Source organism: Octodon degus, unplaced genomic scaffold (assembly GCF_000260255.1).
Source record: "Octodon degus isolate 3935 unplaced genomic scaffold, OctDeg1.0 scaffold00030, whole genome shotgun sequence".
Lineage (NCBI taxonomy): Eukaryota > Metazoa > Chordata > Mammalia > Rodentia > Octodontidae > Octodon > Octodon degus.
In genome coordinates this window covers 20181253-20202860 of record NW_004524606.1, presented here as the reverse complement: position 1 = coordinate 20202860, position 21608 = coordinate 20181253, and the positions used below count along the sequence as shown (strand labels likewise).

General features: G+C 37.8%; 1 protein-coding gene and 1 pseudogene across 1 annotated transcript in view; one reads left to right on the top strand and one right to left on the bottom strand.

The window, feature by feature from the left end:
• Arl8b (ADP ribosylation factor like GTPase 8B) overlaps positions 1 to 21608 on the bottom strand; it is a 50644-nt gene that overhangs the window by 2748 nt on the left and 26288 nt on the right. The window contains exons 2-6 of the mRNA XM_004629536.2: positions 14789 to 14869; positions 12457 to 12530; positions 11885 to 11978; positions 5024 to 5091; positions 4538 to 4608 (exon numbers count right to left, since the gene is read on the bottom strand). Of these exons, the coding sequence (XP_004629593.1) occupies positions 4538 to 4608; positions 5024 to 5091; positions 11885 to 11978; positions 12457 to 12530; positions 14789 to 14869 (388 nt within the window). The remainder of the gene's footprint in view (positions 1 to 4537; positions 4609 to 5023; positions 5092 to 11884; positions 11979 to 12456; positions 12531 to 14788; positions 14870 to 21608) is intronic.
• Positions 16602 to 21608, top strand: part of LOC105741959 — a 9876-nt pseudogene continuing 4869 nt past the window's right edge.

The following is a 21608-nucleotide window of genomic DNA, read 5'->3' as shown; positions in this document are numbered from 1 at the left end:
CCTATAATACCTAGAACTACATGCAAGTTACCAGGGATTCAGATATAGAATTCCCTGCCCTCAAAATGCTTACATATAGTACAAATGACATAAATAACCATTTGAATTTAAGAGGCTGCCCTGTAGAATGCCAAGCAAAAGAAACTACAAAAGCAAGAAGAATCGAAAAGAGCATGAACCAAAGTGGAACTGTTCAAAAGCTTTTTTTGTTGTTTTGTTTTTTGAGTCAGGGTTTCACTACGTAGTTCGAGCTAGGCTTAACTTCTCCATAGTGCCCCAGCTGGGCTCAAACTTGTAGCACTATATCAGCCTCAGCCTCCCAAATGCTCAGATTACAGGTATGTGCAACTGTGCCCAGCTGTTATGGACTCTTAGGAGATACAGAAAACATGGCTAAACCATGGCAGTAGTAGAAATGGTTGACCACCTTGTAAAGGCAATCGCTAGAGTTCACAACTTTGCCCCTGTGACATTTTAGGAAGAAAATTTTCTTTAAATCCTGTGTTCTGTAGAACATTTTGTAGCATCTTGACCATTATATCCCACTATCACACCCACCCCCAATGTGACAAGTGAAAATGCAAAAAGTGTCCTGAGCGGAAAAGCACTAGGAGAAATGTAGCCAGAACAATGTCATAGATGAGAAAGAGCCTTCTGGCCATAGTAGGTGTGTGAATCAAACAGTGGCTAAAGGAAAATCACTATAGAAAGGACTAAGGGGCTGGTGAGATGGCTCAGTGGTCTAAAGCACCTACTTAGAACAAGCTAAGCTAAGCAAAGCACAGGGACTGCGGTCCCCCAGCACCACATGCCAGTCAGCCTGCCCCTTGGTGGGCTGAGCTGGCCACACACACACACACAAAATAAATAAATAAATAAATAAATAAATAAATAAATATTTTTTAAAAAAATAAAAAAAAAAAAAAAGAAAGAAAGGACTAAGAATTCGAAACGTAGGCAAATCAACACATATGGAGACTTCTGACAAGTGTTTTAGACCTAAACAAGTGTTTAGGCAAGTGTTTTAGATCTAAGGAAGAGATGCAGACTGCAACAGTATAATATAGGTGACAGCTAAAGCTAGAGTAGCTGAGATTAGCCAGGAAAAGCACATAGAGACCAAGAAGAGAAGGAAGCTGACTCAGACAACCAAGTTACTGTCTTGGGTTCTTTAAAACATCTTATCCACCTAAAGAATATTTGAGAATCTAATAGAAGGAATATTCTACCCTCCAAGCCTGAAAGGTAAATGCAAATTAAATCTTTTAGTTTCCTAGGTATCTCGGAGTAGAGAAACTATAAGACACACCAAGAACAGAGTTGGGATCTGAATGAACAGGACTTATTCACAGTTGTAAAAACAAGGATTTAACTTAACTGCTGAAGTGGGCCCTCTATATTTCTTATTGCAATACACACAGTAAAGGAGAAAAGGAATTCTGAAGCAAAGGGATTCACTAAAAATCAAAGAAAAAACTTTCTCCTAAAGACAAATAAATACTTAAGCCTAGATAGGTAGAAGTCATATAACATAAAAGGTGTCACGGAAAGTCAAAGATACAAATAATTCTTTGCAGAGATCATCTTCCCAAAAGTAATGCTTTTCATGTGATTTGAGAATACATTCCTAATGAAATAAAGGTATTTCCTGTGCTGCATAAGGAAGTTGAAAGTGTAGTATACAACTATGTCCAATGAAATAATTTTTGGGAGCAACTCAATAATTTGAAAAATCTGGAATCAAAACATGCTATTAAAAAATAACACACAGAGAAATAATAAGAATAAATATAAATAACAAATAAAAAGGGTATCTTAACTTGATAACTCAAAAGACATTCAGATATACAAACTACCTTCTTTGACTCATAAGAGCAGATCAATTTCCACAGACTTGACATTTTAAGTAAACCAAGCGTTCTAAAATTATAAGCCTGGTAACTACTGAGCCATACAGCAAGCTATGAGTATTAGCCTCAATTAGCAACTAAAGTTCTCACTATCTCTGGTGCATCTCCTGCATAAATGAGCTCAGTAGACATTTACTCCAGGCAAATACCTGGCTAGTTTGAGAGACTGGTAAAATAATTTTTTTCCTTGCCTTAATAGCTTTTTGTGGGGCCAGGGAGATGGTTCAGTAGAATAAGCGCTTGCCTGACAAGTGCAAGGGCCTGAGTTCATTCCCCGGTTCCGCTAAGAAAAAAAAGCTTTTTGTTTTCGTTTCTCTTTTTCTCTTATTTTTAGAACCACAAATCAAAGGACCTTGCACTTTCCAGACAGGCACTTATGCTGCTGAGCTATATCACTGGCCCTTGTTTTCTATTTTCTAAAATACTAGAGAAAATAGAAGCAATAAACTTTCAGAATAGCACAATGCACTAAGACTACAATTAGTGCAGAACAAGATTTTCTTTGACTAATCTTCTGCTGTGATAACTACAGAATATTGAGTATAATCTCTGGTCTCTGCTCACCAGATGGCAGTCTCACCCTTCTGGTTATGACTACCAAAAGACTACCTCTGAACTTTGTCAACATGTCTCCTGGGAGGAAAATTTCTAGCTGAGAAACACTGGTATAAAGTGAATGCTCTGCTCTCATGGCAGCATATCTTAAAATTTAACAAGCATTTCTCCCATGTACATATAATACAAAAAGACTTCAAATGAAGTCTTAGTAACCATAACTGATTTGTAAAGTTCTCAAATTATACCAGTGTTCATATTATAACAAGTCACCTATTCTAGCTATTCAACTGACGAAAATGTATGGCAAATGGTATAGTTGCCTGGGCTAACACTGCTTTTGTGTGGTGATCTTTCGAGGAAGCCCAGAATCACTCATGACCATACACATTTTCAGAGTATTAGAACATACCTGGAAGTGGGGACAGAGGTGTCTGAGAATAGACTGGATTTAACTTGAAAAAAGTTAAGTATGCTGAGAACAAATGTGCACTGAATTAGGGCTACAGAAAAGAAAATATGAGTATCTTCTGAAATATACTACTTATTACATTAATATATTTTCTTTTTTAATTATTTATTTGTGTGTGTGTCCAGCTCAGCCCACCAGGGGGCGGGGCTGGCTGGCATGTGGTGCTGGGGGATTGAACCGCAGTCCCTGTGCTTTGCTAAGCTTATTCTAAGTAGGTGCTTTAAACCACTGAGCCATCTCACCAGCCCCACTAAGCTTGTTCTAAGTAGGTGCTTTAAACCACTGAGCCATCTCACCAGCCCCCTTATATTTTCATTAAATGATCCCTCACCAAGTTAAAGAGACTAAAGAATGAGCTCTAAGTAGGTATTTATGCATGTATGTATGTATGTAAGCATGCTTTAAATTCAATGTACTATAGTGAACAGTATTCTAAAGTTATACCAGCCCACAATCTCAGAATATGACTTTATATGCAAGTAGGGTCCCCTTCAGAAGTAGTTATAAGGATATCATGCTGAGTTAGCATGGCCCAATTTTCCAGGGACTTGCGTCCTTTTAAGATAAAACAGTACTTTCAAAAGGAAGAGAATCATGTGAAGTGTGAGATTAGCCAGGAAAAAGCACATAGAGACCAAGAAGAGAAGGAAGCTCTCTTGTCTAGAGACAGACTAGAGAGGCTCACAACAAGTCAAGCAATGGCAAGAACTGCTGGCATGGAGCACAAGCTAGAAACAGGCAAGAATGAATCCTCTCCTCAGCCTTCCCACAGATGGTGTATGACAGTGCTGACACCGTAAGTTTGTGTTGTTAGGCTCCTGCTCATGACAAAGTTTCTGGATTCTTTTTCTTGCTTGTGCAGTACTAGGGATTAAACCTAAGGCCTCCTGCACACAACGCAAGCACTACTGAGCTATACACCTCCAGACTAGCTTCCAGGCTTTTCATTTTGGTTTTCTGAGACAGTCTCACTCTGCAGTTCAGGCTGACACTGAACTCACTGTGTAGCCCAGGTTGGCCTCACTCACTGTGATACTCCTGTCTCAGCCTCCAGAGTGCTGGGATAGTAGGCACACACATAGCCATGCCCAGCTATCAGTTTCTGTGGTTAATCTAAACCATCTAGTTTATAGTACTTTCTTTTGGAGTTTTAAGAAATTAATAGAGATATCAAGCAGATAAAGGTGCTTTTTGGTTCCCACTTCTAACAGAGTGCTTACATATATTTATAAGATAGGAGCTCAATAAATGAGAAATTGTTATAATACCTACAGACCAAGTTTTATAAAATCTAATTTCAAAAATGCCACTTCGTTATAAAACATAGCTAAATGCTAGCTCTGTAAAAATACAATGAATTGGTATTACATGTTTAACTTCAAGGCTTTATTGCATTTATGTCTTTAAATAATACAGAAAAGATTTAAGATGCCATATTTGTTGTCAATAGGTATAATACATAAATTTGTTTCCGGAAGCAATAGCAACACTGCATGATGAGCGAAGTCTCTTTAACAGAAATAGGAATAATAAACAGTAAGAAGCATTACTATATTTTTCCAGTGATACCCACTTCTTTAAAACATAAGTCATTTCTTACCTATATTATCTTTTTCTTTGCAAGAAATTGAATAGCAGCAAATTTCTCTATCCTGAATAGCAGACAGATTCCTATGAGAAGCAGAATTAAGAGAGTAAGTCTGTGCTTAGAATAGTTATCATATTTATAATTTCTTGGTCAACTATACGTGGGGTTTTTTTGGTATTGAAAAATCGAGGGGCCAGGGAGATGGCTCAATAGAATAAGCGCTTGCCTGGGAAGCACAAGGGCCTAAGTTCAATCCTCGGTTCCGCAAAAAAATAGAAAAAAGAAAATTGATGCGCTTTTATGTGTTATTTCATTACTAGGCTGAACAACATGTTTTACAATTACTAAACTTTGAGGGATTCATTTCTCTGGTAGGCCAAATTTGTCTACTAAAAACGTGGTTATGATCATTACTGAAGAATATAATATTAAACAATAAGAAAACAATAAAATTGAGAATCAAAGTTTTAAAATAATATTACTCATTCTTAAACATACATTTTTTCAATTAGCTGTTTCTCATCCAAGGCATTTGGAAGATCTCTCTTATTTCCAAGTACTAGTACCTTTAAACAGAAAGGATATTAAAGATAAAATTTCATATAAAAAACATCAGACACACATCAATGTATGAAAATGTAAAAATCAGTATGTTAACACATACTTTAACATGATGCATTATTTGTATAAGTGGTGGCCCATTTTCTTTATTCAATTATTCATATCAGCATTCACTTAATTACCATAGCAAACGTAATCTGAATTCAGTATGTGGTTCTCAACTTCTATTTTAAAGACTAAGTCTTGGATAAAACCTCAAAACAAATAGGGTTCATATTACAGATAAGATTCTACACTACAGACTTCTACTGCTTATTTTTTGAGTGACTATTCAGCAATAATCTACTTTTAATATGTAACTCCTGCTTGTTTAATGTAGACATATCAGGAAGCTTAAAGCACCAAGAACATGCTAATGCTCTTATACTCTGTTCTAAGACTATCAAAGGAAGATGATCCATCAAACAATCTGACCCATCTTCCTTTGTCACCTTTACATCAGACAGGGTGAGATTTTTGATTCCTGGCAAGGCAGGCACAGCTCCCCCCTCTGCCTGCGGCAGTTAAAAGGTGGCAGACTTCTGGCCCTTCAACATCCACTTAAGAATAGAGGATCCATGTCCTGTGGGGAATGATGTAGGGCAGAAGAAATGTAGGTACAAGGGCAACAAGCAAAATCACAATTACTTTAGGACACAAGCCTAGTCCAAAATATATTTCTTTTCTGCCCAGAAAACAAGCCCTAGACAATCCATTTTCATGTGCAAATGTGTTTAGCCATTCCTTTTTTTTTTTTACTGAAAATGGATTTTTACCTATAAAACAGACCTTTCCTATGATTGGGCCATTACTGTCTGTGGGTAGGGCACCCTTTTCCTAAGACCCTAAATGAAACTTCCCATATTATATTCAAATTTCACAGATTTCTCCCACCAAATACATATTAATATTCCCAGCTGCAGAATGTAGCAAGAGCCTCTCTCGAGATCCTGCACTATATTTCACTGAATGTTTGCTCTTAAGTTCCTGCCTAATAAACATCTTGATGTGTTTTTAAAAAGAACACTGTAAGTCTTGGACTGTAGCTCAGTGGTAGAGCACTTGTGAAAGGCCCTAGTTCAACTACTAGCACTTTAAAAAAACAAACACCTAAGTCTATGCTGTATGTAGACCCTTTTTTTTTGGGGGGGGGGGCTTGTAATGAGGACTGAACCCAGGGCTTTTCACTGAGCTATAGGCCAGCCTACCTTTCTTTTTTAAAAACCATTTACACTGATACAAGATCTCTATTAGCTACCAAATTGCCCAGCTCAAGCTTGTGATCTTCCTACTTCAGGCTATAAAATACAGATGTGTGCCATGCTTGCTTCTGGTACTCTTAGTAATCATAATCAAATTTATGATCTTACCCAAGGGTAGTAAACCTCTGTCCATGTTTGTGTGTGTGCACAAACATGTGCCCACCTGCGTATGTTGCTAGGGATCAAACCCAAAGATTCAAGAATGCTCAACAAGCACTCTAACCATTAAGTTACATCCCCAGACTGAAAAACCATTTTTAATCAGCCAACAATTCATCATAAGAATATGTGACTAGAGTTCTTTGTTTCTTTTTACCCCAACCCTGCCCCTTGAGGGTTTCTGTGTAGCCTAGGCTTCCCTGCTTCAGCCTTCAGAGTGCTAGGATTACAGGTGTGGGCACCACTCTAGTTGCTAAATATGATTTAAATTTCTAAACCCAGGGATTAGCAGTGTACCCTGTGACAGACCACGTGCTCCAGGCTGAATAAGCAGCACCATAAATACAAAATACACTAAATACATACAGGATCCACTCTAATCCAATGGTTAAGTGTGAACATCAAGATGAACAGTCATATACAATACTGTGAATGTCATCAACTACTTGTTAAGTATTCCAAAGGCTAGTAGAGCAAAACCAGTCATGGTAGTGCACACCTGGAATCCTATCACTCTGGGAGACTGAGGCAGAGAATTCCAAGGAGAATTTCAAGGCTAGCTGAAGCAACGTAGATACTGTCTCAAAGTAAAAAACATGGGAGCTCATATGAGAGGACTAACTAGCTTGTGGAAGAAGTGGATTGCCTCTGATGATGATTATTCATCAGTCTTGGTGTGGTGCTTGCAAAGCTTTAAAGCCCAAATTTGCAGAATCTAAAGAAATTTCAGAACTTTCCCATAATTTTGTTATGGTAAATCTTGAGGATGAAGAAGAACCCAAAGATGAAGATTTTAGTCCTGATGGTGGTTATATTCCACAAATCCTTTTTTTGGATCCCAGTGGCAAGGTGCGTTCTGAAATCAATGATAATGGAAAACCCAGCTACAAGAATTTCTATGTCAGTGCTGAGCAAGTTGTTCAGGGAATGAAAGAAGCTCAAGAAAGGCTGACAGGTGATGCCTTCAGAGAGAAACATCTTGAAGACGAGTTGTAACATGAATGTACCCCTTCTTTCATCAAAGTCAGTGTTCCAGAAGGAAGGCAGCAAGGGAAGGAATATTGGGGAATCACCCAGAACAATTAAATCAACCAGAAAATCTTGCTTCTACCTATGCTGGAAGGCGCTCTCTCACTGTGGAAGAAGTCTGCGAACAAAAGCTCTCTGGCATCCATATGGATCTAACAGTGTGGCAGACTTCCTTCTCCTGCTACCTGTCACCTAAATGTCCATTTGTCTTTGAAAGTGAAGAGTGAAACTTGATGACACAAAACTTGAGCCACTTGGAGATTTACTCCTCACATTTCAGTATTTGAGTCTTTTCGCAGTTCCTCCAGCGTTATTCACCTTACTGGTGAAAGAAGACGAGTAGCATCTTTTTTACAATATTAACATTGCAGGGCAGCTTATAATTTTTTTTTTTTTTTTTTTGAAAACAGCAAGTCCTAAACAACCAATTGGTAACTGTATCACTCATCAAGGAGACCAGCCAGTTTTTTTTGTTTTTTTTTTCTTCCTGGGAAAAAATCTTAAAGTTTTTACTGGGTCCCTACGACCTCCTTCCTCTGTGCTCAGCTTGCCCTGTTTGCACGCACGCGTGTACAGGAGGCTGTGTGCTTGGATTCAGCCCCCACTGGAAGCATGCTTTCCCTCCTGACTTGGAGAAACTAACTTTCAAGCCCTTCATGGAGCCATTTTTGTCAAGTCACCAACTGTATTTTTGTACTGGGGTTAACAAAGATAATTGTTCCATTAAACTTTAGTAAAACTTAAAAAAAAAAAAGTAAAAAACATAAAAAAAGGGCTGAGGATTATAAGCCTCTAACTCTCCTAGCCCCCAACCAACTTGGCAGCAGAAGCACTATTCTCAGCAGGGAACATAGGTCAGCACTGAAGCCCTCATCAGCAAACACAGGATGTCATAAAGAGTAAGACAGCACAAAGAATTGTGCAGTTCTTGGGGACATCTGGAGCCACCCATAAATTTGCAATGGATTTTCAAGGACTCTACTTACAGACGTGTAACACAGAGAACCCTGAGCAGATGTTTATTGAAATCTTCCCACTTAATATGCCCTGCCTTCCTTCCATCTCTATAAAAGGGGAACAATTCCTTACAAAAAGTTTTTTGCTTTCTGTCTGCCTGTACCAATAAATTCCACACCATGTTGCTTTTATATAAGCCGGGTGGTCTGCTGACCCCTACTCCCTCTTACAAGGATGTAATTCACTGCAAAGGCCAGAGAAAGAAAGGAGAAGAAAACCAAACCCCAAAACAGAAGGAACAGCCTTTTCAGTAGCATTTTCTTTCCACATAACTTTCTCCTCTACAGAAAGTAGAGTATGGGTAATATTCCTACTTCATAGCATCCGTACTCCAAATCAGAACACATACCCTTATCGATCCATTCAAAGTACATCCTATGTCCATGTCATGCCTCTTTTTCACTAATATTTTCCCCATCTCAATCCCAGATCAATACCCTCATAGGTTTAGACTCAAGATATCAGAGCGCCACGGGCCAAATGGCAGTATACTTAAGCATTTTCCTGTCCCTCGCTTTCACCCCTCTCCACACTGTGAGGAAGTCACTCCAGTTCTCAAGCTGCACCACGCTGAGTTTCTAATCATATACCATGGTCAATGGTGTGCACAGTCACTTAGCATGTTTTCTGTATCTTATGTGCCTTCCTCTCAATAAAGCTACTTGCTTCCTAATTGACTTCTTTCCCGGCTTTCTTTCATCTACAACACGGGCACATAGTCTAGTATCAAGCAATACACTGAATATGGACTCAGCGATGCAAGGAGAGAACACACCATGCACACATACCTCCAATTAGAACAACTATGTTCACTGCTCAGAAACTGAAAGCTGCCATCAAACCCACACTATGGTATGGATTTTGGTTGTGACTCTGGCTGCTGCTCAGCTCTCCATGTCCCACATTATGTTCTGAGTTTGGTTTTGTATATCCTTCCCAGAGATTCTGTGAGCTAACCAATACCCTCCCAATGAATTCCTTCCTACGTAAATCAGCTTTAATTTTTTTTTTTTTTTTTTTATGAGGTGCTTGGAATTGAAACTCATGTATGCTAGGCAAATACTCTACCACTGAACATGTCCAGACCTGTTAAATTAGTTTTCTATTGGCTTCAACTAAGACCTTCATGGTGATCAAGTTAAAATAGGTTTTTACTTGCAGTCTATGCAACCAGTCTTTACTACAGAAGAAAAATAAGCTTGCAAGTTAAGTGAAACAGATTTTGTTTTTCACAGTGAGCCTAATTTTATATATGCTTTTCTTTTCTGTTCTTTTTTTTTTAAAGTATGTGGTTGCTGCAGAGTCTCATTACACAGCTCTGACTTGTGATCCTTGTGCTTTCAGCCTCCCCAGTGCTAGGACTGCAGGTGTGAGCCACTATGCCCAGACTCTGGCTGGCTCAGTCCGCCCTGGGGGTGGGAATGGCACAGCATGTGGTGCCAGGGATTGAACTGTGGTCCCTGTGCTTGCCTAAGCAGGCGCTTTAGTCCACTGAGCTATCTCGCCAGCCCCATAAGTGTATGATTTTCAAGCACAATTATTTTAAATTAACACGGACTTCTTCAGTTATAGTAATTAGCAAAAGGAGTATGTCAAAATCTCATGAGATTCTACAACTGAAGTAGAATTCTTTCTAAAAGACTTCAATACAGACAAGAGCTACAAAGTAGTATGAAAAAAATCCCATAAAACAAAATACAAGTCAACATCAAGATATTGTGAGACAAGCAGGCACAGATTCTGGGTATCTTTTTCATTTACTGTTTAGATACAGATTTAAAATGTGGCTGTGCAACTTACTAATAAATATTCATGTGATCTTAAATGTTTAACAATTATTATATATAAAGGAGAGATAATACCACAAATCTAAATATGTTGTGAGGCTTCACTGAGGTAATATACTCGAAGTATTTGACCTTTATAAGATCATCATAGGCTAAAGCCTGGCCTATATCCAGCATTCCGTAGGTCAATTATTAGCACCATCTTCTATTAAACTGCAAGAGCCTGCAACTAGGAATTATCTTTACCCTTTCTCTTCTGATCCATTAACAGTCTAAGGTAGTACATTCCAAAATATCTCTAAAATCTATTTCTTTCTTCCCATCTTGTCTTTGGTACCACCCTAATGCAAAGCACTGCCAGCATTACTAAAACAATCTCCTAAAACTAAATCCCTAGTCTCTTCCTGACCACTTTAATTCACTCTTAAATAACAGAGTGATATAGTCAAATCATAAATTTGACCATTTAAAACACTTCATTGGAGCCAAGTATGGTGACACATGCCTACACTCTCTGCGCTTGGGAAGTCAAGGCAGAAGGATTGCCTGGGTTATGCTGACCTCAAGGCCAGCCTGAACTACACAGCATAGCATAGCAAAACAAAACAATACAGAAGTTTTATTGGTTTTCCACACATCCTCCTACTGTCTCCCAGCTGGTATACCACACTCTATCTCACCCTTCCTACTCTGTTTTGTGCTCTAGAGACTAGGGTGCCTGCTTCTTACCACCAAGGGGCCTCTGCCTAGATTCACTTCCCCCAAAAAACACATTCCTATACACCATTCAGATCTCAGGTCACCAATTGCTTGCTCAGAGAATGTCTTCCTTTTCCCCTTCAAACTAGTGCAAATCTCTCCTCTACTTTACACCTCTGAAAGCCCCTTGCACCTCCATAGCCATTATCAGAGCTGCATTATTCAAGTGTTTTCAAATCATCTGTTTCCACTAAAGCGTAAGTTCCATGATGGTATGCAATATGTTCCTATTAACTTCTGTTTATAACCATATCCCCAGAACTGATGTTGGTTCCTGTAACATAGTAATTTAGTACATACCTGGTTAAGACATTCATAATAACACAATGCCCTAGATATGGCAGATATTCAATAAACATAAGCCTCCTAGATTTTAGAAAACATTTATCTACATTCACGGAGTCAATCAAATAGGGATCGAATCTATTACAAAAACATTCAATTATACTGAACATGACAGACTTCGTTTCTTATCAGTATTCCCTAAACATTACAGAATAACAACTATTTGTATAACATTTACATTGTATGAGGTATTTTTAAGATGATTTAAAGTGCAAGAAAGGATGTGCATATTATCATAATGCAAATGGTATTATGCAAGTATTACCATAACTTACCTAAAGGATCAAAAATAGGCAGATTTTTGTATCTAAGGGGAGCCTTGTAAGCAATCTGCACAGACACCAAGGCATAACTGTTATTGTATAATGACAAACATAAAATAACAAATACTCCTTACTTACTGGAATTCCTTGTAACTGTGGTTTATCTAGAAGGTTGTGTAGTTCATTTCGAGAAGCTTCTATCTTTTCACGATCTGCAGCATCTATCATGTAACTTAAAAAAAATATATCTTTTCCATATGCATTGATGAAAACTAGGATTATAGGTTTTTACTTAATATTTACATTATTCAAGTTGGTAATCAAAATAAAGTCCTAAATAAAGAAAAATTTCATTATCTATAGTTTCAACTAGATTGTCCAGAGACTAATACATGCTAGTAAAACATATCCTGTAGCCCTTAGCTATAAACAAGTCATAAAGCTCCCATCCTATGATTAATTTTTTTAAATTTAATGTTAATTACACAAAGAAATTAGCAAAGAAATATATTTATTGGCTATGATAAAGATTAAGCCTTTAGAAGTATTAAAGATTTCCTTCTTTTATTTTTTTTTTTCCCGGAACCGGGGATTGAACTCAGGTCCTTGCGCTTGCCAGGCCAAGTGCTTATTCCACTGAGCTATCTCCCCAGCCCCAAAGATTTCCTGCTTGAAGGCCTGATTTAAAAAACATACAAGAAGAAGCTTACACAATAGCATTGACTCCTCTGCAATACCGTTCCCACATGCTCCGGAATCGGGGCTGTCCTCCTATGTCCCAGATCTTTAAATCAAGAAAGACAATTCTTAAAAAGATTTCAGGTCATTTACTGGAGGAAATACCAAAGGAAAATGTCAAAAGGATATATTCAACTTCACAACATTATAGCCAAAGTGCTTCTAAAATCTTGAGCTCACGGAAGTAAAAAGGATTAAAGTGTGACGTGTGGTTTCTGACTTTCCCACAATACATGTATTCACTGTGTATCACTACATGTACTAATTTAGAAAAAGTCACTTCAGCGCAAACAAACTCAATCTGGGAATTCTTGAAACACTACTAAATTTTAGGTCTATCTTTAATATGCTTATACTACATTTAAAATTCACCTTTGGCAGAGATTTAGTTTACGCGCAGTACTTTCTCTGCTTGTTAACAACTATGCTTCTAATGCTGAAAGTACACATTTTAAGATAAATCTGTTTTCGTTTTCTAAGACAGGTTTTCCCTGTGTAGTTTAGGCTGGTCTTGAACTCACAATGTAGCCCAGGTTGACTTCAAACTCACCATGATCCTCCTGCCTCAGCATCTAGTGTTGGGAATACAGGCATGCCCCACCACATTTAGTTCTTTAATTTAAAAATCTATAGAACCAAGCATCATCCAGATTTGAATGCCAAAAAGGAAAATAATAGTTTAGAGACTCTTTAAATTTAATTTTCTGATTTATTACATTACCATCCAATATTTTAAAATTATGACATAAATAAGAAAGCCACCAATCCTAGATAGGTGTTTTTCAAAATAATTTTATTATCATCTCTATTTTGTTGGGTACCATGCTGGATATGAGGCTACCTGTTAAGTCATGATATTTATTTCCAAGGTTTCCAATTTAGTCATAGATGTAAGTAAAATGTATCATACAGAACTAAATTAGATGTTTTATCAGAAAAGCCACAGTGGGCCGGGCAGATAGCTCAGCGGATTAAAGTGCCTGCTTAGGCAGATGCAGCAACCGGGGTGTGCTGTGCCAGCCCTGCCCTTGCGGTATGGTGAGAGAGCGACTGGACTGGGCATGGCGGCATGTGCCTGTAACTCCAGGACTTAGGAGGCTGAAAACAGGAGGATCACTATGAGTCTAATCTATGTAGTGAGACCCTGTAGACCCAGTACTAAAAAAAAAAGCCAGAGTTTAGTGAGCAGATTTTGTGAAACCCATGAACCAGGCAACATGGTTCTACAGAAGCCACATTGACTACAGAGCTAAAATAACAAATACCACCACAATAAACAAAATTAGGCATGAGACATACCCATAATTCCAGCACTCTGGGAAGTCGAGGCGAACATGTGTAAAGTATACCAGGAGCTGAGAATGGTAATGCACGCCTGTAATCCCAGCACTCAGGAGGTTGAGGCAGGATGATCATTTGTGAGTTCAAGGTCAGCCTGAGCTACAAAGTAAGCTCAAGGCCAGCCTGAACTACATAGACAGACCCTGTCTCAAAAAGACAAAAGGTACACCAGAGCAGTTTCACACTTAGCAAGACCTTGTCCTCAAAAAATAAAAAATCAAATAGACTGGGGATATAAATGAGTGTGAAGGCACTGTTCCCCCACCCCCAAAAGGCAAAATATTTCTCCTTATAAACAGTCCAAAAGCCCAGCATTTAAATTTATTAAATTCATTATAAAAGGAAAACTATAGTACGTTAAAGTACTGGCTTTTTCCTATTTTTATAGTTTCCATTTAAAGCTTAGCAGTAAAGAAAGAGGAAACTGGGTTATAATATTTGCTACCACAAATAAACTACAATATTATAAAAAAAATTACCTTTCAACATAAAGTTTTTTGTGAAACAATGTGATATTACAACCCAAACACTAAATATGGAATCTATTTTATTTTTTCATTTGCATTACCACAGATTGAACCAATGGCTTATGTACCAAAATGTACCCAGCACATCTTTCTTTTCTAAAGACAATATTTCAATGTCACTAACTTACTCAGGCAGGACTCAAACTTGTGATCCTTCTCCTTCAGTATCCCAGAATGCAGGGATTACAGGTGCAAACTACAACACCTGGCTAAAATGAAATCCTTATTTCCTGGGGATACCTTCTGCTAATCTGTTTTTGATTTAACATTTCAATGCTCGCACATTTTGATCTATTAGAGAAACAAAAATAATTGACTTACAGCCTTTTATTACATACCTATTCATTATTTAGGAACTTAAAATAATACTTAAAACCAGACAAACAGATTTTTAGCTGTATATGGTAATAAAACTGAGTACAAGATGATGACGTACCTTTATTGTGACGTTACCTTTCGTTACTTTCCTCATATTGAAGCCCACTGTGGGTATCATATCTTCACTGAATTGACCTGACTAAACAAAAAGAAAAAATTTCATATTAGAGTAATCAATATTTATAAAAAGCAGTAACATGCACAAATTTCTAGTGCCAAAATCCTATATGTATCCATTTTAGTAGATAACTTTTTAGTGATGGTAACTATCTATTAAGAGAAAATATTCCAGAAAGCCATAATTCTTAAAGAAACATATTACAGTATGTTGTTTATATGAAAACATATTCATTAGAAAAAGGACATTTTTGGAAGTGAGGCAATTTTTTAATAGATTTCCTTAAACTAAAAGAAAGAACACTGGCACAATGGTACATGACTATAATCCCCATACTATGGAAGACTGAGGCAGGAGTATCACAAGTTTGAGGTAACTAAGCAACACCTTGTCTCAAAATTAAGTAGATTAAGACAGATCGCTGGAAATCTAGCTCCGTGTTAAGAAAGCCCTGGGCTGAACACCCAGTACCAACCCCCAACCTCCCCAAGCCAAATGTTACAATTATGAAATTGTATACATTTTCCCATCTACTCATACAGAGCAGAAAATCAGAAGTAAACTTCAGTAAGCATTTAAAATATTTTGACAACAAATGTTAAAGCTGACTGAACTATTTTTCTGAATATGTTTTTTAATAACATTTAAAAAACAGTCACAAAGAAGTTCTCCCTTTTATAAAATCAATTTTATTCTCCTTTTGGCTTCCAATCCCAATAGCCTAAGTCAAAAATTCAACACTATGCAATTGTATTTTTATAAATTTTCATTTAAAATCTTTACCAACCTAGAATTTTATTATAAACTTGAAGCTTACTTCCAAATTGAAAATTAATAATCATTCTGCCACTAATTTAAAAATCCACTCTTTCCCAACAAATTAGGAGCAGGTCATTACTGTATGGTATCATAAACTACATCCTAATGACCCACAGTTAATACCAAGTCTATTTACTTGTCTCCTAGCCACTTTACCAAATATTAATTTCTCAGTTAATCTGACTCTTGTTTTTAACTAGTACTTCAACAAAAAACTGTAGCATTTTTAAAAACAAGACTACTTTAAGGGACTGATTAAACAAATAGGGTCTGGGGAAACAGCTCAGAGCCATAAGCACATGCCTGGCAAGCACAAGGTCCTGAGCTCAATCCCCATTAGGAAAAAAAACAAAACATGATTCAACAAATAAAACTATTTCAAAAGCCTAACAATGTCTAGTTGTTCATTGTGACATTATAGCTGCCATAACACAGTCCATAACTAAGTCCTGAGTATACTGAATTCTAATTTTATAAACTTCCCCTACAGAACTCCAAAAGTTCTTCCCCACCCTTCCAGTGCAGTTTTGGTTGGGCTCTGAAAAAACCTCATCATAACTCCTGGTATAATCATCACTTTTACTTCTAATAAACATTACAATTCTCAATTTTAATATGTATGATTAACATACAAAAGTCATGAAATCAAAACTATATAAAAATTATAATGGATAGTACAGAAGTAGCTAATGAAAAACATGAAAACATGTGCAACATCATTAATCATTAGAGTAACACAAATCAAAACCAAACAAGATACCATCTCACACCCATTAGAATGGCTATAAATGTGGCTTCTGCTTTGTGCGTAAGTTCAGGCTGGACTTTAGTGGGCACCGCACCAAAGAAGGGGAGAACCTGTCCATTTCCAGAGCATTTCACCAGTACATCTGTTTGCTTCCTACAACCTCTGAAGACAAATAATTACAACACCATGGCAGGGATTTTGCATTCAGTAGTTCACAAGCCCCCAGGCAGGCTACAGACTGTGACAAAACGTGTGGAATCTGTCATGGGTACAGACTGGATTCCTCACGAAGTTACCAAATCAAGAATTCCAGATGAAGTTTTTCAGCCTTCACCCGAAGATCATGAAAAGTATGGTGGGGATCCACAGCACCCTCATAAACCACATGTTGTTACCAGAATAAAAAGTACAATAAGACGACCATATTGGGGAAAAGATGTAATCAAGATGCTTGGATTAGAAAAAGCACACACTCCTCAAATTCATAAGAACATCCCTTCAGTAAATGCAAAGCTGAAAGTGGTTAAGCATCTCATAAGAATCGAGCCCCTGAAGCTGCAGCAAGGACTTCCTACAGAAGAGAACATGGGTAACACATGCCTCAAAAGTACTGGGGTGTTAGCAGTGCAGGGGCATCTGAAGGATACCTGTGGATACCTGTAAGCCCAGCACTCAGGGGGCTAAGGCAGAAGAATCCTTGCAAGTTCAAGGACAGACCCAGGCTACGTAGTTCAAGACTAGCCTAATAACAAAGTAAGACCTTGCCTGAAAAAAACCCTGTGGAGCAGGAGACAAGTCCTGATGCCACAACAGCTTCATATTTTAAAAATGCAAATTACATTTAAAGTTCTTGGGAAGCTGCACATGGTGGTGCAGTCCTATGATCCCAGCCTACACTACATAGTGGTACTCCCAGGAGGATTGCTGTGAGTTTGAGGCCAGGCTAAACTACATAGTAAAAAAAAAAAAAAAAAAAAAAGTGAAGTTGGTGAGAAGATGCTTTCATTAAAATATTTTTAAAAAAGAATAGCTATAAATAAAGTTCTTTAAAAACTCAATGTAAAGAAACTGGAACCCTTGTGCACTACTCTGAAAGAAGATAAAATCATACAAATGCCATGAAAAACCATATATGGTGGTAGTTTCCTAGATTCTAAGATTAACACACAGTATGGGTTGCATGTAATTTCATGCATCCCCAAAGGTTCATATTTTGAAAGTTTGGGCATCCAATGAAGCAGGGTTGAAGGTGGTGATATCTTTAAAGGCAAGGTTCAGCGAGTTTAGATATTCGGGAGCATGACCTTGTATGATTTTCTTAAAAATTTACTAGCGTAACTTTGTTCCCAGCTCCTTGCTCCACATTTTCATGACTAAAATGTACAATTAACTGAAATACACTAACTCTTGCCTGGCAAAGTCTCCATTTCCAGGAAAGGTCACAACAACAGGGTATCTATCATGAAAATACTGACTGGCTATAATGGAAACCAGACGCACTGACCTTCAAACAAGCCTCTGAACAATCATGTTTTGTTAGTTTCACAGGTCCAAGATGCTCAGTGATCTCCAGACTGAAATACGACATTCACAACCTATGTTTCAGAACTGTCCATTTTCAAAGACTAATGAAGTACCCTGGTGCCTACCTATTTGAGACTGCAATCTGACATTTAACAGTCTCACAAAAGATGGTTCAAACTTTGAGCAGGTAGCAAGACAGCTACAGGTGTCAACCTTTCCAATTTCCACATCTTTTGGTGGTAGTACTAGGGGTTGAACCTGGAGCATTCATATGGGGCTTTTATTTTCAGACAGGGTCTCATTAAGTTGCTCAGGATGGGCTCAAACTTACAACACTTTTTACCTCCACCTCCTACACTGCTGGGACTATAGGCATATATCACCATGTATGGCTGTCTTCCATATTCTAACAGGTCAACTTGTTGCTAATAAAACCTTTTCTTTTCTCATGATACTGTCTCTCCCTGGCAATAGAACCATACCTTTCACAGTTATAAATTTACCCAGTCTTGAGGATTTCATTACAGTAACACAAAATGGACTAATATACATTATGACTTAGTACTTCTAGCTTAGCTTCTGGATACATAACACGAAAAGTTGAAAAAACACAAAGAAATTTTGTACATCATGCTAACAGGATGATTCACAATAGCGAAAAGGCAGAAGAAACTCACAATATTTATAAGCAAATGAATAAATAAATGTGATACATATTCAGTCTTAAATGTCCATGCACTTAACAGGCATGAAGACTGGGTTCACTGCTCAATATCAAAAGTAGAAAGAAAGGAAAAAGAATGGTTGTGCCCAGAGGCAAGAAAACAAAAGATTTAAGAGTCAGCAAATACAGCTTCAACTGAAAATTTCACAACACTGAAAAAAAAAAAAAAAAATCTAAGCTGGGAGCCAGACTTGGTGGTACATGCCAGCACCCTGGGTGGCTAAGGCAGGTGCTGATTTCAAGTTTAAGTCTATCCTAGCCAACTTAGTGAAACTAGTATTTTAAAGAGTTTTGTTTGGGTTTGGTTTTAAAGCTGGAGGGACAGCTCAATGTGAAGGTCCTGCAATCAATCCCTAGTAGCACAAGGGGGTGGGGGGAGGAGAGAGAGAGATGAGAAAGAGAAAGAGAAAGAGAAAGAGAGAGAGAGAGAGAGAGAGAGAGAGAGAGAGAGAGAGAGAGAGAGAGAGAACGAACGAGAGAATGAGAACGAGAAAGAGAAAAAGAGAAAGAAACCTTTCTAAACCAGATGTGGCGGCACACACCCGTAATCCCAGACTCCAGACTGAAGCAGGAGGATCATAAGGTCAAGGCCAGCCTAGACTATAAAGTGAGAGCCTACTTCAAAAAGCAAAAGGATTTTTTTTTTTGGGGGGGGGGGACTGGCTCAGGATGCCTTAAGGGCAAGTCTAGCAAGGCATGAGGATCTGGGGATTGAACTACAGTATCCTGAGCCTGACTGCTTTGTTAAGCAGGCACTTAAACAACTGAGCTAATGGGCAGGCCCCCTCTTAAAGCAAAAACAAAACCAAAAAAATCCCAAAATTCTAAGAGCTGAATAGTGAGATAATTAATTACAAAATAAATATAATGGACATACTTAATACTATGGAATTGCACACTTAAAAGTGGTTAAAAGGCTAGGGATACAACTCAGTGCTGGTGTGTAATCAATCTAAGTGAAGCACTAGTTCAAGCACCAGCACCACACAAACACAAAAAACCAAAATATCATAAATCATACATAGGGTATTTAAGGTCGGAAGGTCAACTTTAAAAGTATGTTTCACCAATGATCCAATAATGATTAGCATCAAATTCCTACTCCTTAATTTGCAACAATACACATACTGAATATGTACCATACTAGCTTATGAACAGCTAAAGCACTGCACTCGTTTCTCTGTGGTCTTACAAACCCATAAAGCTAATTTGCTGCTTGCTCTTTCTTGATCACTCTTATTCAACAAAAAAGAAGTAAAAGATAAACTAAAAAACAAACATTAAAGACTTTGTCCAATAACTATATGATGTTCCAAACAGAGGAAGTAATGTGGGGTACAACATGACCAGTAATAGCCCTTGGAAGCAATGATATGTAAACCCAGAAAAATAATTTTAAATCTATAGGGTGACTACAGATAATGATAACATATCATATATTTCAAAAAGCTAGAAATAGTTTAAATGTTCTTACTACACACAAAAATAAATGTTCTCACTACCGACAAAAAATATAAAACATATAAAAAAAAAACCCAAGCATGTTTCACATGATATAATGCATACATAAACATTACAGATTACACAATTTTTTTTCTTTTCTTTTCTTTTTTTTTTTTTTTGGTGGTACCAGGGATTGAACTCAGGCGCTTGTGCTTGCCATGCAAGAGCTTATTCTACTGAGCTATTTCACTGGCCCTACACAATTCAGACATCACTAATGCATACATTATTGAACAATCACATGGCACCCCAGACAATATACAATTTTTCTGCAGCCTTAAAATAAATTTTGAAAACCTTAGAAAGATCATTTAAACTCTCAATACAACAGCTGGACAAATTCTACAAAACATCTACCCACTGGGCTACTTAAAACTGAATCAATATAGCTAACTTTCAGTCCCAGCTTTGTCACGTGTCATTACAACAGGTAACAGACAACTCTACCAGCCCATTTCCTCCATCACCTCAAATGTTTACTGCTCCCCTCACTCTACTATTCTTCTTTCCCAAGTCTCAAAAGTCAACCCAAACAGAAATTTCTGCTCCCAAACACCTGGCTTTTAATAAAATAGTGCCTTCCCTTCATCTGGGAGGCAAACAGACCCACTCAAACACACAGGATATATTTCACCTTACATATTGTACTGCTCCACACAGACCACTCGAGCACTGCTATATACTGCTGGGCTGAGCACCACTCCTGAAATGTCAGGCTCCTGGAAGCAAGGCCCCCCACGTTAGCAGCAAAATTACAAGGTGGCAGAATTGGTGGTGTACCCGCTTTTCTTGATAATGCTCTGGTTTTCATCAGTTCATTTTTCAAGTTAGTGGTTAAGTTTTACTTATTCCATCAGGATATATAGCACCTCAAAAGCAGTCATGTAGATTCTAAACTACTGCATTTTGAATTAAACCATTAAAACCAAATGAAAAAACTAGTTAGGCTTTTGTTGGCATTAGGGTACAATAAATGAATAAATTGGAAAAAGAAATCTTTGTGTCCTAGAACTCTGGCAAAGTGTTTGCTACCTTGTCAAATTTAGTGCATGACTACATTTATTAGTAACATTAAGGTTTCATCATAATCTTTAATAAACACCTGCAGCTTTAAAAAAAACTAGGGGCCAGGGAGATGGCTCAGTATAATAAGCACTTGCCTGGCAAGCACAAGGGCCTGAGTTCAATCCCCAGTTCCGCAAAAAAAAAAAAAAAAAAAAAAAAAAAAAAAAAAAAAAAACTAGAAGCATTAAAAGGATTTGCTATAGAATTTTTAAAGTTCATACATAAAGAAAGAGCATGTGTCAAGAAAGAGGTGCAGACCCAGTCCTAGCCCAGGTCCGGTGAGTGTGTGGAGAGTTTCCTGCTACCCTGCGCCGGCGGGACCAGTCCCAGCCCAGGCGCAGCGTGGGCCGGACCCTCTCCCAGCCCCTCGGGCCGCC